A 26117-nucleotide genomic window follows, 5' to 3' on the forward strand; every position below is an offset into this window, starting at 1 on the left:
GTGTGATTGGAATTAATCATGCACCGTTCAATCCATCCCATCGTTAGGCAAAATGTAATGATACAGTCTAGAAGATCTTCTGGCAAGCAGATCTAAATTGTAGGACCAAATCACCCTTGATGCCCACTCCCTAATGGGACAAATGGGTGCAGTTCGACCACGACATATGATAAGAAGAATAACTGGCTTTGAATGAGGATAATGTTACTATGTGGGTGCTCTCTTTTGTTATCAGTAAGCTTTGTTTTTCATTGGATTCATTACAAAATAGATGCTTACTTTTTTCATTGAATCTTTAGATGAGAATAACTTGCAAAATCAAAGATTAATTCAAACACTTCCATTTTAGTCATGCAAAAAAAATATTTAATATACAAAAACTTGGAGGAAAGTGAGAGGATTTCGTAGGAGTTAGACTTGAGCATGACTTAGAGCCTAAACATTGAGCTTAAATAATTTATATGTAATAAAATCAGTTATTTTATTATTCTTATTAGTAATAAATTATTTTTTTTTGTTTAAAATTATTGGGGAGGGAAGGGAGATATTGTCGAACCCACAACACTAGTAGAGACAAGAGAAGTTGTAGGTGCCATTGGCCTACAAAGTACAAAATCATTTCCAATGCCATAAATATGATATTTAGTTAGTAAACATTTATGGCCCAATAACTATCCATACTCAAGGTTTTTTTTTATTTTTTTATTTTTATAAATTAGTGACTTGTGTTTTGGATAACTCAATTGATAATTTTTATTATTTTTTTGAATAAGAGTCTTGAGTTACGAATTTTGCCTACCCTAAAAGTTAATTAGTTTTTTTATATAATACTCCATTCGTTCCACTTTATTTGTCCTGTTTGAAAAGTCAAACTTTTTAAGGGGATATTATTTATTATCTTATCTGTCTTATAAAAATGTATAAGTTTACAAAACTACCCTTAAATAAATTTATTAGTTTAAAAAAAAAAAGTTATTCTTAATGAGGCAATTAAAAAAGTGCTCTAATTAGATTAGTTTTTTCTAAATATTAGTTAGTTTTCTTTTCAAATAGTTTTGAAAATAAAGTCGAGGTATAATAGGAATATTAGTAAATTAATAACTTTTATTTTTAGAAACAAGACAATATTTTGGGACATCTCAAAATGAAATAGAGGACAAATAAAGTGAGACGGAGGGAGTAATAAATTGCAATCATCATGTAATGTGTGTCATACATACGAATTCAATTGTATTTATAAATTTATATATAGAAAAATAATGATTGATCATGAATGTTAAATATCTCAATACATCATAAGGGTATTTATTATCAAATCAAAACATATCTTATCATAAAATAGGTCTTATTTTAATGAGTAATGTTAGTATCACAACTTTTATCATAATTTGCTCATGTGAAAAGTTGTGAGTGCTGAAATTATGGTCCCATCACTTTTATTTTATCACTTGTAACTTGTTACATGAGCGAATTGTGATAACAATTGTTATTCTAACATTTTTCCTATTTTAACATGTGATGGTGTATCAATGGACTGCTCTCTGTACCTGCAACACAAATGAAAGCTAGGTAGTGGCATTCTAATGCCTAAATTAGTATCTATTTTTCAAGATAAAAGCTTAAATTTGGTAGATTTCAGACTTAAAAGATCGTTGATTTTCAAGAATTGCGTATTCCCATTTAGTTATCAGCCTTCTACTATAGACTCTCAATCATTAACTCGTGAGTTTTAATTATCCTACTTGCAATCGTTCCACTATCTTGAGCCAACCGACAAGGGCTTTAGAAAAATCCTCTCTTAAAATCAATATTTTAAAATTAATTTGTTAGTACTTTTTTTTTTTGGTAAAGATTTTGGTCAATTCAATTTGAGAGTCACACCTACAAAACTATCTGTATATTTATTCCATGAATTAATTATCCTAACTCCCATTTTAACTCCAGCCCTCATTAACAACAATAAAAAAAAAAAAAAAAAAAAGCAGCTAAAGTTGAGTCCTTGACTTGACGAAGGAAGAATAGAAAAAATCCCGAGTACAAAAAATTTCCCAGCTTCTTATTATTACTGAGAGTAGTGTGTGAGTGATGAAAAAAATAGTAAATTTTACGTAAAAGTGATTGATAATTAATTATAATTATAATTTATTTTGTAAAATAATTATGATAAAAATTGTGACTTTTGATAGTGTGTGAATGGTAAAAAAATAATAAGTTTTATTTAAAAGTAATAGATAATCAATCATAATTTATCTTATAAGATAATTATGATAAAAATTAGCGTAAAATATAAAATTGGCCATATAAGTTTCTTCAATTTTTAATTTTATAATATTTTCTGATGAAGCCTTAAGAAATCACCAGTAAGCTGCTGGTACTCCACCGATTGAAGCAACACCTGCGAAGAAAAAGTAGGTGATCGACAGAGAGCACCGGTGTGGTGCCGGCCAAAGACCCTCCGACGATCAAGTTAGAATCTTTAAACAACCCTAGAGTGCCAGAGTTGAGGTAATTGTGCGTACCCTTTGTCATGAGAGTTTTTGGGGTTTATATAGTGGTGTAGAGCCGAAATAAACGCCTTGGCGAGGAAGTACTTTCCTTTTAGAAGAGCAATTCGCGGATCTTTGCATATCGTATAGAGCTCTTTTCCTTATAGGGATCCTTTTGACTAAGACCAAACGTGTAGCGAAAGAACTTTCCTTATATTCACGTATGTAGAAGTCAAGATGGATTAAGAATGGAGGTTGGATTACCCCTTCAGCCTTTTTTCTGCCTAGGTCGTCAACCAATATGCACCTCCTACACTGCCGCCAGCCTAGGTCGTCAACCAAAGTGCACCTCCTATACTGCCGTCAGCCTAGGTACATCTCCAAAGATATCGTCGGCTAAGGACCTTCTCACCTTGGCCGTCAGTCTTCGCTATCTTGATTCCTTTAGCCTAACGTCACCACGTAAGGGGTGTGGCCTCGAACGTTAAAAGAGGTGCCAACGACAATAGCTGACGGATAGTATATTTCTGTCAGCTTATTAATGTGCAGTCAGTATGTAATAAGTATAATTCTGTCAACTTCTTAACGTACCGTCAACATAAAATAACGTCACTATTATTTTCTTTAAAAATTTTAAATTAAAAAAATTTAATTAATGATTGAAAAATATTTTTTTGTTTTTTTTAAACTTTTAACAAAAGTTAACGAAAAAACCTTAATTGAATAAATTTAAAAGAATTAAAATTAACGAAAATAAAATTAGAAGGATGAAATAAAATTTTAAAAAAAAAAGTTTGAGATTAATTTTGTAATTTTAGCCTAAAAATTATGACTTACTTTTAAAAAAAGAAAAAAGGTATATAAAAATGACTGCATAAAGTCCCATCATGTCCCGTCAGTTTCCCAAAAAAAGCCAAACTAATCACTTCTCTGAACTCAGCATCAAATGCATACACACCAGTTTACTGTACTGCCATTTCAAGACATAGGACACACCCGTCATTATTCAAACTCCTCAGTCCCTTTTCTGCCATTTCACATACACACGCTCTCTCTCTCTCTCTCTCTCTCTCTCTCTCTCTCCTACTTCCACCTTACACACTCACTCACACTCACAGAACTCTCGGACTCACTTCACAGCTACTCAACACATCTCTCTCTCTCTCTCTATCTTTAGAAACAACAAGAAGAAGGAAATGGGTAGTCGAATTCAGTCGCACCAGCTGAGCAATGGGCTGTACGTGTCGGGTCGACCCGAGCAGCAGAAAGATAAGCTACCCACAATGGGTTCACGCGCCGTCCCCTACACCGGCGGCGACGTCAAGAAATCCGGCGAGCTCGGCAAAATGTTCGATATCCAAATTCTCGAAGGCCCAGGCCCGCACCCACCTCCGTCTTTGAAATCCTCACGCCCGTCAACAAGCGGGTCGCTCCGATCCGGATCCGGGTCCACCTCCGGCCCACTGAGCTCCAAGCACACAACCTCCTCCGGCCCAATGACGAGAAAGTCCTCTGGGCCCATGCCGCTGCAGCCCACGGGCTTAATCACGTCCGGCCCGCTCGGATCATCAACCGGGCGTCGGTCGGGTCATCTGGACTCCGGGTCCGGGTCCGGGCCGGGGAAGCCGAGCTACGGGGCGGCCGTGACGAGCTTGGGTTCGGGGGCGGAGGTGAGGGTGGGGATTGGGGTGTCGAAGGCTGCTGTTTGGGTGTTCGTGGTGGCGGTGGCGATGGGGTTGCTGGTTGGGGCGTTTCTGATGGTGGCGGTCAAGAAGGCGGTGGTGCTGGTGGCGGTGGCAGGAGTGGTGGTTCCGGTGGTGGCGGTGGCGGTTTGGAATTGTGTTTGGGGGAGGAGAGGGTTAGTAGGGTTCGTGAGAAGGTACCCTGATGCTGAGCTTCGCGGTGCTCTTGATGGACAGTTCGTCAAGGTCACTGGGGTAATTTCACTTCCATCTTTTTTTATTTTTTTACTATTTATTATTATATTATATTATATTATATACAGTACATTTTATTAATGGAATCTTAGTAAGATTATAATTTTTTTTGGGGGTTTACATGTAAGGTAACACATGTCAATTAAAGACCCAACCGAATCCTAGGACCTTGTTGTGGTTATTTCGTAATGATTAACATTGGATTAGGTGTAAAAAAAAAAAAAACACTAAAAAAATATATTATTATTATTTTTTAATTTTTTATTTAGTCTGTTGAAGATGTATAGCCGACCACCAAAGTTTTGGGGATGTGGTGATGATGATTTTGGAAAGGAATATGGGTAGTTCAGTTGGGTGAAAAAAGAGAGAGGACTAAAATAGAAAGAGATTTCTTTGTTTTTTATATGTACTTTTATGGTTATATATGTGATGTGTGGACTTGGATATGGGATTATGGATGGATGGGTCTTTTCTTTGACTAAGGCTATCTTTAACTGAGATTGACATTTCTGCTATATATTTATTTGGGTTTTGTTTTGTTTTGCCTTTGATTTTAAGATTCCTTAGTTTTGGTTTGATAATGATGTTATGGATTTATTAGGGAAGTCAGTGAGATTTTAGATATTGCACCTTGCATGGTGTGGGATGTCTTTGCAAGTTAGGAACTTGTTGAAGGTACTAGTTCGATTGGTATGTGAACTTGTCCGGGGGGGACGATATGTTGCACTTGCAGGTTGGCAAGGTTGCATGTGCTGGTTAGAATTTGGAAGGGACCACATTTTGCTTCTTTAGTGGTTAAACGATATAAATTTCAGTTAAGTTGACTGCCAAACATGGTTTTGGAATGGGGATTTGAAGTAGTAGGAATCTTTTGTTCTACCCTGATGGTTTTACTGCACGAATGCATCTAAACTACTTGGAAGTCATGAATGCCAATCAACTAAAGACGCCAATAGATTTTGTCAATTTCTTAAGAGGGTCTCCAAGATTGATTTCAAGATGGGCCTTTCAATGTGATTTATACCACTGAAATGATAATGTTGGTTCATTTAAGTGAATGGTCTGATGGTCTCTTTCATTGTTAATGTTGACAAGCTGACATAATGTTTCAAATTTTGTTAGATGAAAGGTGGAAGACTTTGTTGAACTTCAAGCCACCTTGTTTACTCTGGTCCACCACATGAACAATGCATTCTTTTTCTTCTTCTTTCTACTTGTTACTGGGGTAACTTCTCTGTGTTTATTTTTTGAATAGGTAGGGGTTTGAACCACAACCTGTTTGATCTGGACCAAACTGGTCCATCACAGCTGGTTCTGTTGGAATACTACTTTGGATCTGGGGTTTAATTGTATTCTAAAACCTTACCCCTCGTTGCCCACCTAGTCCCTTTTTCGCCTCACCCACCACCAGAATCACACAGCGTCAGATCTGGCCTCATTGTCACTACTTACCATTGATTGGTGCAAAACTGAGTCAAATTTGGTGTCGGATCATCGTCACCACATCAGATCTGGCCAATTTTTCTTGATCTCCCTCCTTTGGCAACCACTCACCCACTACCTAGGGAAACTGAGCAATCTGACTGCTGACTCAAAGAGAAATCTCGGTCAAGAATCCAACCCATTTTGGTTTGCAACAGTTTGAATCTTCTGCACCTGGTTGAGATTGGATTGGATGGTGGTTATGCAAGAAATCGGAACCGATTCAACCTGTGCTCAGCCTGAACCATAGGGCTATCACTTGAATCTTTTCTCTGCTTTTAATTTGGAAGACGTAAGAATCATGTTGAAAATATATGGCAGATTCTGGTTGAGATTTGAATGAACTTGGATGGAGACTCAGGGAATTGTTTTTTGGTTAGCCTGAAAAGGCAAAAATTATATTGGGTGGTGGCTAAGAAAAAGAGAGAATGAAAGAAAGAAGAAATTATAGATGTTGGAATCTTGACTTTATCAATAAATTGCGGTTAGGTTGGTCAATATAAATAATAGATGTAACATGAAAATTGAAGTAACAAATTTATGAGGAAGAATATCAATAAGTTGTATGGGAAATTCTGTCAGCTTTCGGTTTAGAGGTTGTTATTTTAGCCATTTCATTATCTGTTGAGATAGTCCGAATGGCAGAGGATTATTCTTAGAAAATGAATAGAGAAACCGGAGGTTAGAGATGGAGTTTCTATAGGATTTACTAAGCTTGATTTAGTGGATGTCCGCCCTTCAAGATACCCAAATATTCCATCTCCTGGATATCAGGATTATGTTCGGCTCAAACCAAATCATTTTTGTGAATGTTGAGCATCTCATCAAGTAATCTCCAATGTGAGTTTAGTAGGAAGATACTTTTTATTGAAACATTTAGATAGGTGTTTATCTCATCAAGTTTCTAAAGTTCTGCTGTTAGTCAGACATCTCTAAATTCATCTCTAGCAGCAGAATACTTGAACTGCTTTTGAAATTTTACTGGTTGTAGAAGTTTATTATTAATATACTTGTGCAATTTGACTTGTATGTGATTAAATAACTATATTCTTAATGTATTGATTGAAAGGGAGGAAAAAAAAGAGGATAATTTAAAGAGGATAATTTTTCTGTTTTTCTATTTTTCAGTTTATTCTTTTATATAAGTTATTTCAAGTGAAGTAATGTATTATATTTCTCTTTATGTAGGTTGTTACTTGTGGTAGTATTCCTCTGGAGTCATCCTACCAAAGGATACCTAGGTGTGTATATGTGTCCACAGAACTCTATGAATATAAGGGATTGGGTGGAAAATCTGCAAATCCTAAACACCGTTGCTTGTCGTGGGGATCTAGACATTCAGAGGTTAGTTTTTCCTATTGGTTTTCTTCAAATAATGGTTTGAGGATCAAAGATTGGTAATAATGTAGTTACTTTTAATGAACAGAAATATGTGGCTGACTTTTACATATCAGACTTCCAATCTGGGTTAAGAGCATTAGTAAAGGCTGGTTATGGGGCTAAGGTTGCTCCATTTGTAAAACCAGCAACTGCAGTTGAAGTCACAAAGGAAAACAAGGACTTATCTCCAAGCTTTTTACGTTGGCTAGCTGACCGCAACCTCTCTAGTGATGACCGTATAATGCGCCTCAAAGAAGGGTATGCCAATGATTGTTCTGTTATGAGCCTTCTTATATGCATTGTTTTGAGAATTATAAGATTAGAAGTTGAGATTCTTAGATTTTCAGTTTTCATGCTTTTTACAGTTGAATGCTTCATAGAGGATGTTTGTTGTCTTTCAGGTATATCAAAGAAGGGAGCACTGTAAGTGTAATGGGGGTTGTTCGACGCCATGATAACATACTTATGATTGTTCCACCTTCAGAGCCTGTCTCAACAGGTTGTCAGTGGGTCCGTTGCCTTCTCCCTACCTATGCTGAAGGATTAATTTTGACGTGTGATGATAATCAAAATGCTGATGTGGTTCCTGTGTAAAAAATTTCTATCTTGTCTTTATGTTTTGATAAATTCCCAAGTAAATATTGGAAGGGCGGAACTGATGGAAATATGCCACACCGCCTAAGTAAGCTGTTCTTTCCTGTCCAAATTTAAGTGTGTAAATTGCCCTAGAAGATCAGAGCAAGAAGCTGAAGATCAAGTAATAATCATTGAACTCCAGTTGGTGGTTAAGACGCCACAAGCTAGGATGCTAATGGAGATGATAGGGGAAAATGGATTTCCACTATCAAGAAGTTAGAAGATGTATTGTGAGGAAGCTGCACATTTTGATTTTTGCTAATTTGATATGTACATAAGTCGAGTTGATGAGTTGCGGTAAATGGTTCAAATTGGTTTGCTACTCTCAATTATAGCATAAACTGTAGAATTATTAGTATTTATGTATTAAAATCTGATTTTAATTAGTCACTGTTTGATGGTGTGAATTGTTTATGGGGATCTTGTCAATATCCATATTCATCTATTCTTAGTGAAATTATCTCTCTAACATAAATGTAGACCTCATTGAGATTTACATTTATGTGAGAGAAAGGTGTAGTCTACGGGATATATTGAATAATTTATCCTGTTCATGATATGTACCAATAAAGTTTTCAATTCTAGTGTTAGAACTTGTACTGAGAATAATAGGGGTTTTATCTTTTAATTCTTCTTCCTTTTGAGTTTCTCATTGCTAGACTTGTTTTCTAAAGGTATTGAAATGTATGATGGCAGACGCCTAAGAGAAAGAAATAAAAAATCTCGCTATTTCTATTGGCTTCTGTCAATTAATTCAGCTCTCCATATTTAAGCTTTTATAATTCCCATGCAATGTGCTATATAACTTATTATTAATTTTCTTCAATATTTCAATAAGTTTACCAAGAATCTTACAAAGTAATTGGTTGGCACTTTAATTCATGATTTAGATCTCTCAACTACTGATGTATAAAAAAATATCTCAATAAATTTTCTTGTAAAAATTGTAATATTTAGTTTTTTATAAACAAAATAAAAAGACACTAAGAGTAGTGTAGTGGTATAATCACGTTATATATATGTTCACAAATTGAAAATTGCATGATATAATGGTTGATATAAATAAGCATGTTTCATTCTTACTAAAAAAAAATGCATATATTCTTCGATTATTATTATTTTTTACATTCTTGATTGGGTAAATTCACAAATATTTAATTTTTATGGTTTTTGTGTTAATTGTTGTCAAAGAACATCCACATTCCAAACATACAATTATTTTTTTTTTTACATTTTAAAATATGTAATTTGAAATATGGTATTAAACACATATTTTGCTATATGAATATTTTAATCATGTGTTTTTACAACATATTTTAAACCACAATTTTCACATTCTTTTAACACCACTACCAAACGGGCGCTAAAGCAATTGCCTTTGAAATATAGCTCTTGTGCGGAATATATATCTTTGAAATATAGCTCTTGTGCGGAATATATATATATATATATATATATATATATATATATATATATATATATATATATATATATATGGTTTTACTAACGTGTGTCCTAAAGGCACACAATAATATACCATTTTTAGAAAGAAGTTTTATCGAGAATTGAAATTTTTTTACAACTTTTTCAATTTTTCATAAAATATTTTCAAAAATAAATGGATTAATGTGTGCCCTTAACCGAATCCATATAGTGTACATGTTACTCATATTCACAATGTGCCGGTCTTCTTAGCCACCTGTGGCCATATATAACGAAATATATGAGTTGGCGTCACTTACAAACGAAATACATAACTTATAAATTTATTCTTTGCCATTTAATTATGCCATTGTAAACCAGTTATCAAACCAATGGGGTTTTAAGAGTAGAAGGTATTACAGAGAAAATAGAAAGGGATCTAGAGTCTCGAAGGCGTCCCTCCTGCCACCACCAGAGTTTCTCCTGTTATATAAGAAGCATCATCAGATGCCAAAAAGGCAGTAGCAGCAGCCATGTCTTGAGTGGTACCAAGCCTGTTAAGCATAGTCTTCCCCTCGACCTCCTTCCTCTGCAATAAATTAAACACATATTCGGTTAATTGCAGAGGTCAGTGTTCAACATATTCTTAAGTGGGCAAGGCCGGACACGGACTGCAACTTGGGATGGATTTATACTTACAACGGCATCATTTTCTGTAATGAATGAGGCAAAGTGTGTTGGTACAAAACCGGGGGCAACACAGTTCACACGTGTATTTGGAGCCATCTCGGCTGCAAGTGCCTAGATGGTGATTGAGAAAGAATTAGAACAAGAAAGAAGCTTTCCATGATTTGCTTGAATACACAACTAATATAAAACATGGATATGGGAACCAAGTCAAACCTTGGTAAGTCCAAGAAGGGCTGTCTTAGTCACCCCATACATAGCCATGGAAGCTGGTGGATGGTATCCAGCAATAGAGGAAATGATGATCACAGAAGAACCCTTGGACATATGAGGACCTGCATCCTGTAAAATCAATTAAATGAGACTCGAAAATTAACAAATCATACTAGCAATGTCAGCACATTAAGACTACAAGGATAATCTACCGTGGAGAAGGTTATCAAGGCCACTAATTACAGTATACCTCAGACATAGTATCTATAATGACTATATTCAATTCAAAAAAAACGAAAAAAAGAAAGAAAGAAAAAGACAGAGTATCCATAGAAAAAAAAAAAAAAAAAATTAAGTAGACCCTATACCATAAAGGATTACAGACGTTCTTCCATTCTTATAATCTTCTCTTAAAATGAAAAACCTTTGCTAAAAGAAATTACCTTCAAGATAAGTATGGAGGATTTGACATTTATCTCCCACAGCTTATCCAGGACAGATTCTTGAGTTTGCAAAATGCTATCAACAGATGGATTAGAAGCAGCATTGGATACGACCACATCTATTTTACCATATTTCTGCAGATGAACAATTAAGTTAAGATTATATTTACACATTCAAGTGTTAGCAAAGACAGACACTCTTAATAATACATGAATCCATGCCATTTAAAGGTAAGTAGACTGTTTGTAAATGAACCAAGCCATTTATAAATAACTTGGACTTGGCTTGTTAAAAAGCTTATTCATGTTTGTTTGTTTTTAAACAAGCCAAGCTTGTGAACATTAGGGCTCTACACAAAACAAGCTGAGCTTAGACTTGTTTGCGGTCTTGGTAATAAACTTAATATGAGCTTGACAATTAACCCAAATCTTACTAGACTTTAAGTAATTAGGAATTGGGACCACTCGTCCAAACCAAATAGGCTTGATAATAAACTTGATATGGGCTTGGTAATGTACTTATGTTGGATCTCAACCTCAAAAGCTTAATATTGAGCTCAAGTTTGAGATGGATATTAAGTTCAAGCTTGGCTTGATTAATGAATCAATCCGAGTTCAACCTTTTAGACATTTTGATGAGCTTGAGCTCAAGCATCATTTATTAAGCTTGGGCCAAGCTTGAACATTTTACATTCATTGTTGAGCCAAGCTTGAACAGTCACTACTCAACCAAGCTTAACTTGTTTACAGCCTTTAAGTAGACACATAAAGTAAACACAGAGGAACCTAGAAACTAGAAAGCAACAACTATAATGTAGCATGTATACTAGGGAATGTTTGAATGCCATGATCATTGTGGGAATAACTGTTCATTTGAAAAAGTAATCATCGCCTTTGACAGAAAATTAGATTAAAGCTTTCACTAATGGAGTTCTATTAATTTCTAACTTTTAGAATGACATAGATTCCATTATCTAATCATGGTGAGACCAAAAGGGATTGCCAAAATCAACTGGGACCACCTGTTGGCTTGTCTGACTTCCATAGCAAAAACAACATGCAAAAGATGAGCCTTGTCCTCTCTCTATTAAACCTAAACTCACTTTCTATACATTAACTTACTTTTCTAGTGCCATTCATATAAAAATCAATTATTCAACTTCATTTCTCACCTGAGTAGTCTTGTCTATAAGGTTCTTCCTCTGTTGTGCGTTTGACACATGACAAACAACACCCAACACATCGATTCCTCGTGATTTGAGTTTTTCGACCGCCTCATCTACATTTTTCTGTAACAATTTCACCATATACAAGTAAATCAACATCATATATCTACATAACAAACAACATGAGGCTTACCAGTTTATAAAGGCAAATCCTTCTTTTTAACACGCACACATGCATTAAACTAGAGTTGAAAGAAAATCCAACTTGAAGGCATTTCAAGCATAATCAGATACAAAAAGTCAACAACAACAAACAAAGCCTTGGTCTCAAAATTTTGGGGTTGGCTTCAAGCATAATCAGATAAGATCCCAAAAAAAATAAAAATTAAACAAATCCATGACTCCACCTACAATCATTCACTCAACAGAAGACCATATCAAATATGAATTTAATTCAATAACCCCCCTTGAATTCAGCTATAACATCTCAACTCTGCGCACAACAAAACCTGATACTAAGTGCTAACGCTAGGATTAGATGAAATCGAAATTTCATTTCCTCAAAACCAGAACAACATGAAATTCAGAGTTGCATGTGCTCTTCATCTCAGTTTCCAAAGCAATCAACCATAAAAGTAGTAGAAAAAGAAACCAACTTTAGCTAGAGTTGAGAAACCCCATATGAATTAAAGCCTATCTATCCCAATATATGAATGAAAAATCGAAAATTGAGGGACTCCCACATACCTGTTTGCGAGAAGAGATGACAACAGAGGCACCTTCCAAGCCGAACCTCTCAGCAATGGTGAAGCCAATGCCCTGAGTGGAAGCAGTCACAATGGCAACCTTGCCTTCAAATCTCTTGGCAATCTTTGTCCCCTCCATGTTGTTTGGCTTCCTGATCTATGTAATGAAATCGAGTAAATTACGGAACCGAGCTTTGATTTTTTTTTGAGAAACGAACTTTGATTTTATACGCAAGAACGTCGGGGTGCACATAGTTTACTTTTCTTTTGTTTGACTTCACACGTTTCGCAATTTAGTTTCGACAAGAACAAGGATATATATCACAATGAGTACGGCCCCTAGCCCAGACAAACTTTAATTCCAATCATGCATAGTACTTATCTTGTAGTCAGGAAAAAAAAAAGTGAACTTTTTTTATATTATTTTTTATGAGTTTGGTCTCTTGAAAATATAGTCTAAAAAAAATAAATTAGTGTTTTAGGAACTTCAAAAAATTTATAGTATCTCATAAAAAGAAAAATGGGAAAAGACAAATGTTATTCTCAACATTCTCCTAACAAATTATAAGTAATAGGTTGTTACGAGTTAATATGGGTAGGTAAAAAAATTTTCAATAGTAAGTGTAAATTAGAACTAATAACAACTTACTACTTTTAATTTTTTGTAAAAATGTTATAAAAATATTATAGATGTAGCACTTTTCTAAAAAAAAATAGCGTTATAAATAGATTGTTGTACAAATTTGACAGATACATAAAATTTTAATATCCGGTATGCATTCTATAATAAATTTTCTTTATCATTATGCTACAATATTGATTGGTTTTTTTTGTATTATCAAAGGTTCAAACCCCATATATTTCATTAGACCATAAGTGACTTTATTTGTTAAGCTAATTGGGACCCATGATAATTTTTTTGTTGTTAAATTTATTGTTTTTGTGAAAATAATATATGAAAAAAAGTTAATGGTTCTAATGCAATAAGAAATAATTTTTATTTTTATAGAAAATATAAGAGATGAGACATAATTTTAAATAATATGATACTATATATATTTAAAATTTTTAATTACTAAATTTTTATTGGGTCTTTTCTTGGAAAGAAGTTGAATTCTCTTCCCAATTATGGTAAGGGAAAAGCAACTAACATTTAGGATGAAGGTGATTTGTATAATAACCTTCTAAATATATATATATATATATATATATATATATATATATATATATATATATATATAATGGTGCTTCAAAAAAGAAAAATAATAAATATGAGAATTACTTTATATGATTAGTGCAATATCAATTTCTACGTCTTATGTAATAAAATTTATAATACCTTCTATATTCGACTTATACACACACACATATTTTATATAATTTTCTATATTTATATCTATATATAATACAAAATCAAAGTTTTTTGTTGAATTATAATGTTATTATTTATTTTAGGATCAACTTCTTCTAATGTTGTTGCATAAACTTTTGAAAGTTCATATTTTTCACATCATTATTCTAATATGTATGTGTGTGTGCTATATGTTCTTAACATGCATGCCAACTTTTATACTAATCAGATGTAATTTACTATTCAATCCATAAACTCATATTTTATGCATTATTTTAAATTACAAAAACTTAAATTTAAACAATTTATTGATGATATTACCACTGATCTTTGATCTTCTTTAAGTTTTACAAGCATGGAGAATATACGAATAATGTAATCTGATGATAAATTTGTCAAAATTCGCATCCAATTAAAAAATATTAAGTGGTGTAATATTGCTCAAAGTTACACCAAGTGTAACTTGAACTCAACCCTCTGTGTATGTGTAATTCTATATTTATATTACCCATTTGACTGCCACATCGTATTTTTCTTAAAATGGTAGAATAAATGGTTCCATTAACAGAAATATTCATAATAAATTTCAATATATAATTATTATCAAACTCTTTTTTATTTTAATTTGGTTCAATTTTCAATAAAAAATTATAATTATAATATTTATATTAAAAAATTATGTATTACATATAAATATTTTTTTTCTAAAAATTTCAAGTATATTGCACGGATTTTTGAGCCCACATATGTATAAATTTTTTAGGTATCTAATTTTGATTTTTTTTTAAAGATATAGTATGATTTGAACATATAATAAATCTGTTTGGAATCCGTTTATTTTGCTGAAAATACTATAAATAAAAGTAAAAGTTAGCTAAAATAGTACAGTGAGACTCATAAATAATATCAAAAAGTGCAGTGGGGTCTATGAATAATAGCGAAAAGAAGCTGAATAATAAAATAAACTGGTTTTTTAATTTGGAGCCAAATGCACACAATGTCTACTTCATGATTATTACTCTTTATCATCATTTTTTTTTTTTATAGAAATCAACATGTCAAGACACTATTTTTTTTTATGGGAATACTAACTAGTTTTTAGTGTAAGAATGATTTGACCCCAAGTCTTTTATTCAAGGATAATATACTTTATTAATTGAACCAACTAAAATTACGGAGTGTGTTATCTTTGGATTAAGTTATATCTATTCTATGATTTTTTTTTTTTTTTGAGAAAAATATCTATTCTATGATAATTGCTCTTTATCATAATTCCAAGACCCTAATTGGTTTATGGTAAGGGGGTTTAAACCCATTTCCCTTTTTCTTTCTTATTCATACTTTCTCCTAGACCCCAGGAGGAAGGTGCTTGGTGCATACACAACATTCTGTGAGAGATGATGTAATGGATAATTATTGCAGACCTAGTATCAGAATCTCCAAGTCAATCCAAAGCGGCAAAGTAAAGCCCTTTGGACGAGTCAACCCCACCACCCAGAAACAGAGAAGAGTGAAAAAGGTAAAGCAATGGAATCTATGGATGAAGATAAGGACTTCATAGCACGTCGGGAAAACACCAAATTTGCCAAAGAAATGGCGTTGGCAATTCCATCCGCTTCACTAGAACAAGTCATGACACTTGAGTCCAGAGACAGTACTTTGTTCAACAGGGTTGATATCGGTTGGCTTCGGGCCTTTTCTGCTCATCCCCGGATGGGAGATTGGACCTCTTCTTTTCAATCCTACCACCACCACAGTACAGGTGAAAACAGTGCCCATTTGATTCTTGAATGAGGAAGTAGTTTGTTGCCTGAAAATCGTCTGCAGTAAATGCTGCTTGTATTTGATTCTTTGCTTTGTTTGAATAAAGTTTCTTATTCATCAAAAGTAAAAAGGAAAAAAAAATTGTTCTTGCTTTTTAATTGCTACATTGGAAACAAGTATTAAACTGAAGGGTTTCTATGAGTAGAACGGTAGAAGACAACACATAGCCATATAGAAAGGGATCTAGAGTCTAGAAGGCATCCCTCCCGCCACCACTAGAATTTCTCCTGTTATATAAGAAGCATCATCAGATGCCAAAAAGGCAGTGGCAGCAGCCATGTCTTGTGTGGTACCAAGCCTTTTAAGTAAACTCCTCTGCTCAATCTCCTTCCTCTACAATAAATAAAACCAATATTCAGTTCAATAAAGAGGTCAATGCAGCAATGCTCAATATCTTGTGAAATGGGCAAGGTCAGTCACGCAATTAAAGGATGGACTTATACTTACAATAGCATCATTTGTTGTAAGGAATGCGGCAAAGCTTGTTGGTACAAAACCAGGAGCAACACAGTTTACACGCGTATTTGGTGCCATTTCAGCTGCAAGGGCCTGAAGGAAACAAGGAAAGAAGATATCCATGATTTGTGAAATTCTTGAATATAGAACTAATAATGAACCAAGTTATACCTTCGTAAGCCCAAGAAGGGCTGTTTTAGTCACCCCATACATAGCCATGGTAGCTGGTGGTTGGTAGGCGGTAAAGGAGGAAATAATAACCACTGAAGAACCCTTCTGCAAGTGAGGAGCTGCATCCTATAAAATTAATGGGGTGAGTATCAAACGTTACAAATCATACTAATAGTGCCAGCTCATGAAGACTGCAAAGAGAAGACCTACCAACTATGAGACAATTATGAAAAGGTTATATAAAGGCAAAAAATTACTGTACACCACTAACAGTATCCAAAAGAACAAAAAATAGATAAGACACTTAAACATATCATAAAACTAGTATCAATGCCCATGCATGCCCCACAATGGCATTATTCCATTACAATGAAGAATCTTCCAAAGAAATTACCTTTAAAATAAGTATGGACGATTTGACATTTATCTCCCACAGCTTATCCAGGACAGATTCTTGAGTTTGCAAAATGTCATCAATTGAAGGATTAGCAGCTGCGTTCGATACAACCACATCTATTTTCCCATATTTCTGCAAATGAAATTTTAAGTTCAAATGATCTAATAGAACCACATTCAACATTAGTAAAATCATGTTCTTACTTAAAGCATAAATCCATGCCCTTCAAAAATAATTAATATAAACACATAGATAGAAATAAAGACTGAAGAACCAGGAAAGTAACAATCACAAATAAACATGTATGTTAAGATATGGCTAAATGCTATAATTTTTATGGGGAGAACTATTCAATTTAGAAAGCAATCATCCCCATTGCCATAGGAAGCAAATTACTGCCTTTTAACATCATACAGCCTCCCCATTGCCATATGCAAAACCATATAAACTCACACCTTCTAAAGTTCATTCATTCATTTACTTTTTCTAGGGTCATTCACCTAAAGGTCAACTATTCAACTTCATTTCTCACCTGAACAGTCTTGTCTATGAGGTTCTTCCTTTGTTGTTCATTTGACACATGACAAACGACACCCAACACTTCGATTCCTTGAGCTTTGAGTTTTTCAACTGCCTCATCTACATTGTTCTGTATCAATTTCACCACACACAGGTAAACAAGTAAATCAACATCATATATCTGCTTAAAAAACAACTTGAGACTTATCCACTTATAAAAACAACTAAGAAAAAAAAAAATCCAAATTCCTTTTTCATAATCAAAACATGACATTCTATTTTTTCTTTCCTTCCTTCTTTTTTTTCACGAGTTTCTCAGCAACCAACCAGAGCGTAGAAGGAATCAGATATGAGTCAAATTCAATAACCCCAGTTGAATTCAGCTCCTAAATTATCCACCAAACCAAACCAGATACTAACTTTATGCGTGGCTGAGATAAAAATTCATTTCCTCAAAACCAAAACAACATAAAACTCAGAATTTTCAGATCAATGACAATGAAACGTAAGAGTAGAAAAAGAAACCAAGTTTGGCCAGAATTGAAAAACCCCAGATGAATAAAAGCGTAGAAACCCAAAAATATGAATAAAAAATAGAAAATTGAGGGTGACCCACGATGACAAACCTGTTTGCGAGAAGAGACAACGACAGAGGCACCTTCCAAGCCAAGACGCTCGGCAATGGAGAAGCCTATGCCCTGGGTCGAAGCTGTGACAATGGCCACTTTGCCTTCATATCTCTTGCCAAACTTCGACTTGTCCATTTTGTTTTGACTTCCGATCTACGCGTTCGTATTGTAATCGCTAATCAGTGAATATATATTTAACATGAGTTTTATTTTTTGGGGGAAAAGACGTGAGATCATACCGTCGGATCTGATTGCGCGTTTAATAAGGTACCTTCACTTGCGACACTTTTGTACTCCACCTTCTTTTCTTTTTTTTTTTTTTTTTTAGAGAGAAACGTTTGGGATATATGGGTACTACTCACTTTGCTGAAAATTAAAAATTAAAAATATTATAATAAAATAATTTTTAAATGTGTAAATAGTATTATGTGACTTATTTTTAATGAAAAATTTGTTAAATAAAAATATTTGTGAGTCTTATAAATAGTATACGAGACCTACTAAACAGTGTTATTCAAGTGAAAATTTGGATTGTCAAAGAGGTGGTAGGTCCTATGTATAATGCACGGGACCCATGTGAAATGCGCACATCAATAGAAAAAAAGAAGAAGAGGAAAATGCTAACGCAGCACCGTGGACGCCAATCCAAATGCATACTTGAACTCATTTATATTTATTTATCTTGAGTTTTGACAAATTTTGGTAGAATGCATTTTCTTATTATGTTTGCAAAATTTAGAAAAATTAATAATTATGTTATCAAATAAATGTTTAAATTTTAACATTTTATAATCTTAAATTATGCATAAAATTAAATTTAAATATCAAATAATAAATAACAACCAATTTGGAAAAAAAAATTGACATACATCTTAAAAATATAAAAAACACACAATTCAATTATTAAAATTTCAAAATATGTAGACATGTTAATTTTTTTAAGGAGAGTTTGAAGATGTGTTTTATTTTATTTTTTCTAAACTAGTTTGTTTTATCCATTGTGTTGGGCAATAATGCTAATACTACAATATTACATACTTTATCACAAATTTTCTACATGATAGACTACAAGTGATGAGAAAAGATAGGGTGACCATGTCATAGTCATAATAATTGTGACAAAATGTATGTAAAAATGCATGCTATTCGCATTATTAATTGTTGTGGAGAGAGATACATATTGAAACTCGAATGTCTTTTTAGACACTAAGATTTCTATATTCTATTGGAAAGCCGAAGTGACGATCACAAGATTGTCTTGCCGTAAAAGACAAGAGGAATGCAACCTTAAAATTTCCCCTCCGCAAGTTTTTCTTTACAACTCTTCTTAAATATTTACACTTCATTTAGGAGAAGGAAAATGAATGAAAAAAATAATGAAAAGAATAGAATTATTTTGAAATATTCTTTTCATTCTATTATTTAAAAGTTTTAATGGAGAGAATGAAAAATAACTTGCACCTCCAATGACATTCGTCATGTACCATTTTTGTGAAAATAAAAACAAGCAATTTTATCCCTTGAAGAATGGTTGCAATGTTCTTTGAAGATATTGAAGACAAGCAAGCTCTCTCAAGTGAAATGGGGGAGGAGGATTTGAACTACTCGGTTTAACTTTTTTGATAATTCGATAGTTATAATGAGAGAAAAGGATTTGAACTCTGAATGTCGTAGACATCCAAAGAGAAAATACTCACGTGAAATTATGACTTCAAAGGCTTTTTCAATGTTCATTTTGTTGTGCCAGGCCTCATGGTACTCCTAATTATTTTAGTTATTAGCTAACACTTAAATGCCATTAAACAAAATACTTGAATCTCAAATTGAGATAAATGAAAAATTATGATATTTTAAAAAGAAAAACATCTAAGTATATGTGTAGCATGTGCAATAAGGCTAACATATTATGATTATCGTCCATTTTTTGTGCTGCTTCTAAATTGATTGTGTCAATTGATTAGTTCTTGAAAAATCAATATAATTAGAAATAGTATTTTTAGGACATTAATTAGTCAAACTGAATGCTTTTGAAAACAATGTGCACGTGATCAAATATTTTTTCTTTAAGGGTATACATTCAAAATAAAATTTCAATCCTCCGTACTTTTAGTATCCTCTTTATCATTAATCTATACTATTATTTAAGGGGCTTCCCCTGTTTGGATTCTTATTTTTTTAGTTCAAAAATGTCCCTACAATCCTAAGTTTAAGAGACAAAACTAAAGGACAATTCGGTAAAAACTCTTTTTTTTAGTTCAAAAATACCCCTACAGTCTTATGTTTAAGTAGAGACAAAACTAAAGGACAATCTGGTAAAAATGCAACTTCAACTCCCACTAAAATATTGCCTAAAAAATAGGACCACTCTCCTATTAAATTTTAAATTGATTTATTCACTTATAAATTAGATTTTTAAAATAAAAATCATATATATATATAATAATAATTAAATACAGTTTTTTTTACAAAATATGACCACTAAAAAAGAAAAGTCTTATTGCACGCGCGAAGCGCGTGTGATGAGACTAATATAGATTAAGAGGGTCTTATAACTCAATTGGAGACGGTTAGGTTCAAATCCTCTGACTCCCACTTTTACTATCAAATATCAAATATATTTTTTGATGTGGGTTTTTTTTTTATTGACTTTTTAAAATACTTTATAAATAAACATGCATTCAATTATAGAGGTATTGGTTAACTGCCGCGTGCTCAAAGAGTCAAAATCCTTTTTTTGGGCTGAAATTTTCAATTTTTTTTTTTTTTTTTTTTTGAGGGTGAGATTTTCAAATGGTTCAATATCAGGTTTTCTTAATTTCTTCAATTATTTCCATTCATTCAAGATTGTACATTGAGTTATATGTTCATTTTATTTGAGCTAACTGCTAAGTCATTATACTCATACCATTTTGGTGATTGAAAAACTCATAATCTTGAATTTAAATAGGGAAATTTGGCATTTTAAAAAAAAAAAAAAACCTCTAATCACACAGTTGGCAGTACCATAATTATTACCTATTTATTCTAATTATGTAGTAATTTCTTTTCTTTGAAAAATTAATACAATTAGAAATAGAGTTTTTAAAACATTAGTGAAATAGAATGCCAAAAACAGTCAAATAAATTTTTATTGATGATGAACCCCATTAAAAAATAATCTTTTGATACATAATATATATATATATATATATATATGGTATTTATATTGCTAAAGGTAACTTAGATCCTCTGAATTTACTAGTAATGTGATACGAATTAATAGTGGAATGCTTTTGCAGGAAATAATGCATTATTGCCTTGGTGGAATGCTTCAAAAGATGCATATACTTGGGTTTTTTTCCCCTAATTATCCAATCACGCAGGTTTTAGAACTTATACTTCTCCTTTATTACATATTGCAATGTATAACAAATCCCAGATTAAATCATAAATAGATCTTCTCAAAAAAATAAAAATCATAAATAGGTAATCAAAATGTGTTTTGAAATAAGCATCCACCGTACCCCAACTCAATAGGCAATGACAAAGATGATGATTGTTCAGTCCAAGAGTCCTAATTTTGGAATTTTCATTTGAAACTTTTACGTATCTTTTATGGGGAAATTTTTGATGGGCATGGTGCATGTGGGTTTTGTTTATTGAGAGTAGAGAATTTGATGGATAAATTTTGCCAATTGAAAATGGATAAACTTACAGTAACTTATCAGAAGCTAATTATAAAAGGTCTAAATTTTATAGTTTTATTTTTATTTTTGGCCAAAGTGGTGGGTTAAAACTTTAAAACGTGGCTTAATCTTAAGGCAGTGGGGGTGTGTTTTAGTAATTAAAGGAAGAGTTTTTTTTTTTTTTTTCAAAAAAGTAGGTAACTGTGTAACTGCACTGCAGGGTTAGTGGGAGATGGTTTTTTTTTACTCTTTTTCAAAAAGCGGGAAGTTCCTAAAATCACTGCATATAATAAGACCATCTTAATTCTACTAACCGTTCCTATCAAAAAAAAAATACTGACTGTTCTTCTGCATCTACATCTCTTTCAGTAACTGTGTAGAGTGTTTCCTATTAAGAAATCAGAATGGCTGGTAAAGATGAGAGTCCTGCAATTGGTATTGATCTTGGGACTACGTACTCATGCGTGGCAGTGTGGCAACGTGATCGTGTGGAGATAATAACCAACGAGCAGGGCAACAGAATGACGCCTTCCTATGTTGCCTTCACTGACAATGAGCGCTTGATAGGTGATGCTGCCAAGAACCAAGTTGCTAGGAATTCTACCAACTCCATCTTTGGTACTCTACTTCTCCGTATTTTTTATTTTGTTTGAAATAGACGTAACAGTACATGTGGATGAATTAAAGAAGCAAATTGAAAATATGACTCAAATATAAAAGACGACGTGTCACCGACCGTAACTGATATATTGAGAATCCATGTCGTTGTTAGTTTTTCCACGGCATCCAACCCATCAACTTGACAAAATTGACTTAAATCAATTTTTTATGGATTGATCGGCTAAGTTGGGTTGAATTTTTTCTTTTTTTGTTTTTGTTTTTGTTTTTAGCCCTTGACATATACTACTTCTGCATATGATATGTGTTTTGACTGCATGAAAAAAGAAAAAGTGAAATCAACTTGCCAAAATTTACTTAACTCTTTTTTGTTTTTGTGGATTGATGAGTTAGGTTGGGTTGAACTTTTTTGTTTTTAGCCTCGACATATATTACTTATGATATGTGTTTTGAGTGTATGAGAAAAGAAAAATGAAATCACTTGACAAAATTTACTTGACTCAATATTTTTGTGGATTAATAATAGGTTAGGTTGAATTGAATTTTTTATTTTTTAGCGTTGACATATATTGCTTCTGCATATGATATGTGTTTTGAGTTAAGTAATATCACTTTGCTTCTGCATGTATAGAATGTGTTTACATATATTCTTATATTGTTTTTAGCGTTGAAATATATTCAATTGAAACATTGGTTAATTTTTATTCTTATTAATCAATATAAGAATATATGTATACACATTTAAACTGAATTTTATTTCTTTTTCTGGTTTTTCTTTCTTAAAAGTTGAAATTATCGTGAACTCAGTTATTGGGCAAAAGATGTATGGCATTTTGATAATTCAATTGACAGTATCTAATGTATAGCATTCCTATTTCAGAACGTTATCTTTTTAGGTTTTTTTTTCCCCTTCATGTGAATATCATATCTCCCATCATGTTCATGCCCAAGTGTTATGCTTAAACCATTTAAATATTAAAGATTCAAACCTCCCAAAACAAAATATGTAACGTTAAAATAGAAATTTTTTCTGTCTACATTGTACTTGTAATGTAAACTTATATTGCAAGCATGCAAAAAGTGGTTAATATTGTACATATTTTTGCAAATGTGTACAACATTTGTCTCTCTTTGTGCGAATGTAAGCTTCCATTGCAAGTACAATGTAAACACGTTTCCATCAAAATAATAAAGAAAACAATAATCTATTGGAAAGCAGAGAAAACACACAAATACTATCAAACGTTCATTCAAAACAAAGAAAGTTTTATGAAATTACAAAATGTGAGAGAAGAAAAGAAACTGAAGAAATGCAGGCTTAGAAATAATTGAAGAAGAACGAAGAGGAATATTGATTTTAGGATTTTAAGGTTCTCATTTTATACTTTTGAAGGCTTTTATATCTATGAACTATTCTTGTCTAATAGTTTTTCCTCCCTATACTATTTCTATTTGAGGTTTATGTGTTTCTTAAAAGGTATGACATTATTGCAGATGCAAAGAGGTTGATTGGAAGGAGATTTAGTGATAACTTGGTCCAGAGTGACATTAGGCTTTGGCCATTTAAGGTGATTGAAGGTCCTGATGATAAGCCTTTGATTGTGGTCAACTATAAGGGTGAAGAGAAGCACTTTACTGCTGAGGAAATCTCATCTATGGTCCTTACAAAGATGCGTGAGATTGCTGAATCCTACTTAGGCACAACTGTGAAGAAAGCTGTTGTTACTGTCCCTGCCTACTTCAATGACTCTCAGCGTAAGGCCACAAAGGATGCTGGAGCCATTGCAGGCCTCAATGTTTTGCAAATTCTCAATGAACCAACTGCTGCAGCCATTGCTTATGGTATTGACAAGATTGGCAATGGCAAGAGTAAAAATGTGTTGATTTTCGATTTGGGTGGTGGTACTGCTGATGTTTCACTACTTACCATTCAAGATGGTGTCTTTGAAGTGAAAGCTGTTTCAGGAGACACTCACCTAGGAGGTGAGGACTTTGATAACAGACTGTTGAAACACTTAGTTGCAATATTTAAGAGGCAGAGTAGGGTGGATATTAGTGGAGACGCTAGAGCTCTTAGGAGGTTGAGAACTGAATGTGAGAAAGCAAAGAGGATACTTTCTTCTACATCTGAGACTACCATTGAAGTTGACTGCTTAAGTAATGGGATTGATTTCTTTTCAACTATTACCCGTCCCAAATTTGAGGAACTCAACATTGATTTGTTCAGGAAGTGCATTGAGCCTGTGGAGGAGTGTTTGTTTGATGCTGAAATGGACAAGAGTTGTGTCCATGAAGTTGTTCTTACGGGTGGTTCTTCCAGAATCCCCAAGGTGCAGCAATTGTTGCAGGAATTCTTTCATGGGAAGGAGCTGTGCAAGAACATTAATCCAGATGAGGCTGTGGCTTATGGAGCTGCTGTTCAAGCTGCTGTGTTGGCTGATATGGGTAATGAGAAAATTCAAGACATTATACTCTATGATGTCACCCCACTTTCCCTTGGCATACAGACTCATGGAGATAGGATGTCTGTTTTGATTCCTAGGAATACTACTATTCCAACCAAGAAGGTGAGGCAATACTGCAACACCGCTGACAACCAAGCTGTAATAGCATTGCTAGTTTATGAGGGTGAGAGACCAAGATCTAGTGATAACAACTTGTTGGGAAATTTTACAATTCCTATTACTCCGGCACCCAAGGGTGATGCTAAGGTCATTGTTACTTTTGAACTGGATACCAATGGAATACTTATAGTCTCCGCTGTTGACAAAAGCAGTGGACATAAAAGAAAGATCACCATCACGAACGATCAGTGGAGACTTTCGAATCTGGAGATTGAGAGGTTACTTCAAGACGCCAAGAGATTCAAGGCCGAAGATGATCATCACATGAAGTTGCTTGATGCAAGATTAGAGCTAGAGACTTATGCCTACAAAATGAGGAAAGCAATAAATGACTACAGCATATATTCCAAACTTCACCCTAAAGATCACAAACGAATTAAAGATGCTGTTCAAGAGGTGATTCAATGGTTATCAGATGACGAAGGGGTCGAGCATTTAGAACTGTATCAGGACGAGCTGAAAGTGCTCCAGAGAATCTGCAAACCTATTTCACCTTTGATAATAGATTGACTACAATTGATTTTGTACAAAACATTTTGTTCTAGTGTTTTCTTGATTTTTTTTTTTTTTTTTCCATATTTTGTCTAGTTCAGAAACTGTATGAAGTTTTGTAAAAATGTCCACTGATAGCTTAGTTGAATTGTCTGTTTCATTATACAGAATTATAGCTACTCCATCGAATTTGTAAGGTGTTTTAATACGCTCGAAATGCATTCCTAACACCTTGGGATTGTATTCTGCATTACGAGCTTGAATGTTTATTGGGACAAATCATACGTAAATTCAATGTAACCAGTAATCCATTTAATTTATATCACATCCGGTCAAGTTATGAAAGTATTTTTGTTTCTTGTTAGATAATAAATATTATTGTAGTTTATAAACGAAGAGATATGCTGTTATATCTCTTTTTTTTTTTTTACCAATTTGTAAGTAGTGTTATTTAGCTTAGAATCTGGTAATCTACAAGGATGAACAGGAAACTAATGCTAATTTTTTTTTTCAATTTAAGGTTAAATCTTGTTACACTTACTATTTCACACTCTAAAATTGTTTCAAACACATGATTTCACAATATTAACTGAGATCACAATTTCAATGGAGTATATGATAATCGTTATTTAAAACTATTTATATGAATTGACTGACAAAATTATGTTAAGACTATTGTAATCATGTTTTGAAAACATGGTTTCACAATTTTAATTGAAATTACAATTTCAATGGAGTGTATAATAATCATTACTCGGTTTAGAACTATTTAT

The 26117-nt window shown here is 33.2% G+C and overlaps 4 protein-coding genes across 4 annotated transcripts; 2 read left to right on the forward strand and 2 right to left on the reverse strand.

Annotated features, from left to right (window-relative positions):
* Window positions 1-3554: 3554 nt before the first annotated feature.
* LOC142633465 (putative membrane protein At1g16860) lies at window positions 3555-8549 on the forward strand. The gene is made up of 4 exons (XM_075807706.1): window positions 3555-4423; window positions 7094-7249; window positions 7332-7543; window positions 7687-8549. Exons 1-4 carry the CDS (start codon window positions 3683-3685, stop codon window positions 7877-7879), a joined length of 1302 nt encoding a protein of 433 aa, XP_075663821.1. The 5' UTR covers window positions 3555-3682; the 3' UTR covers window positions 7880-8549.
* Window positions 8550-9633: 1084 nt separating this feature from the next.
* LOC142634173 (tropinone reductase-like 3) lies at window positions 9634-12884 on the reverse strand. The gene is made up of 6 exons (XM_075808462.1): window positions 12600-12884; window positions 11859-11975; window positions 10687-10821; window positions 10247-10372; window positions 10043-10144; window positions 9634-9932 (listed from the first exon to the last, which is right to left on the reverse strand). The coding sequence occupies exons 1-6, from the start codon at window positions 12735-12737 to the stop codon at window positions 9783-9785; spliced, it is 768 nt and encodes a 255-aa protein (XP_075664577.1). The 5' UTR covers window positions 12738-12884; the 3' UTR covers window positions 9634-9782.
* A 2867-nt stretch (window positions 12885-15751) lies between these two features.
* Window positions 15752-18224, reverse strand: LOC142633296 (tropinone reductase-like 3). The gene is made up of 6 exons (XM_075807510.1): window positions 17943-18224; window positions 17330-17446; window positions 16795-16929; window positions 16401-16526; window positions 16221-16322; window positions 15752-16106 (listed from the first exon to the last, which is right to left on the reverse strand). Exons 1-6 carry the CDS (start codon window positions 18078-18080, stop codon window positions 15957-15959), a joined length of 768 nt encoding a protein of 255 aa, XP_075663625.1. The 5' UTR covers window positions 18081-18224; the 3' UTR covers window positions 15752-15956.
* Window positions 18225-22014: 3790 nt separating this feature from the next.
* Window positions 22015-25362, forward strand: LOC142635637 (heat shock cognate 70 kDa protein-like). Its single transcript, XM_075809770.1, has 2 exons — window positions 22015-22228; window positions 23723-25362. Exons 1-2 carry the CDS (start codon window positions 22015-22017, stop codon window positions 25360-25362), a joined length of 1854 nt encoding a protein of 617 aa, XP_075665885.1.
* Window positions 25363-26117: the final 755 nt, after the last annotated feature.

Source organism: Castanea sativa, chromosome 5 (genome assembly GCF_040712315.1).
Source record: "Castanea sativa cultivar Marrone di Chiusa Pesio chromosome 5, ASM4071231v1".
In the NCBI taxonomy this organism is placed as follows: Eukaryota; Viridiplantae; Streptophyta; class Magnoliopsida; order Fagales; family Fagaceae; genus Castanea; species Castanea sativa.

What these genes read in the sequence shown, in the direction of transcription:
- LOC142633465 (XM_075807706.1), top strand. Translation starts at nt 3,683, where the DNA reads ATGGGTAGTCGAATTCAGTCGCACCAGCTGAGCAATGGGCTGTACGTG. An exon ending in GGGGATCTAGACATTCAGAG is followed by an intron (nt 7,250 to 7,331) that starts GTTAGTTTTTCC and finishes TTTAATGAACAG; the next exon opens with AAATATGTGGCTGACTTTTA. An exon ending in ATAATGCGCCTCAAAGAAGG is followed by an intron (nt 7,544 to 7,686) that starts GTATGCCAATGA and finishes GTTGTCTTTCAG; the next exon opens with GTATATCAAAGAAGGGAGCA.
- LOC142634173 (XM_075808462.1), bottom strand. Translation starts at nt 12,737, where the DNA reads ATGGAGGGGACAAAGATTGCCAAGAGATTTGAAGGCAAGGTTGCCATT. An exon ending in TTATAGACAAGACTACTCAG is followed by an intron (nt 10,822 to 11,858) that starts GTGAGAAATGAA and finishes GTTCATCTGCAG; the next exon opens with AAATATGGTAAAATAGATGT. An exon ending in TTACAGAAAATGATGCCGTT is followed by an intron (nt 9,933 to 10,042) that starts GTAAGTATAAAT and finishes AATTTATTGCAG; the next exon opens with AGGAAGGAGGTCGAGGGGAA.
- LOC142633296 (XM_075807510.1), bottom strand. Translation starts at nt 18,080, where the DNA reads ATGGACAAGTCGAAGTTTGGCAAGAGATATGAAGGCAAAGTGGCCATT. An exon ending in CCCTTCTTGGGCTTACGAAG is followed by an intron (nt 16,323 to 16,400) that starts GTATAACTTGGT and finishes TGTTTCCTTCAG; the next exon opens with GCCCTTGCAGCTGAAATGGC. An exon ending in TTACAACAAATGATGCTATT is followed by an intron (nt 16,107 to 16,220) that starts GTAAGTATAAGT and finishes TATTTATTGTAG; the next exon opens with AGGAAGGAGATTGAGCAGAG.
- LOC142635637 (XM_075809770.1), top strand. Translation starts at nt 22,015, where the DNA reads ATGGCTGGTAAAGATGAGAGTCCTGCAATTGGTATTGATCTTGGGACT. An exon ending in TTCTACCAACTCCATCTTTG is followed by an intron (nt 22,229 to 23,722) that starts GTACTCTACTTC and finishes ACATTATTGCAG; the next exon opens with ATGCAAAGAGGTTGATTGGA.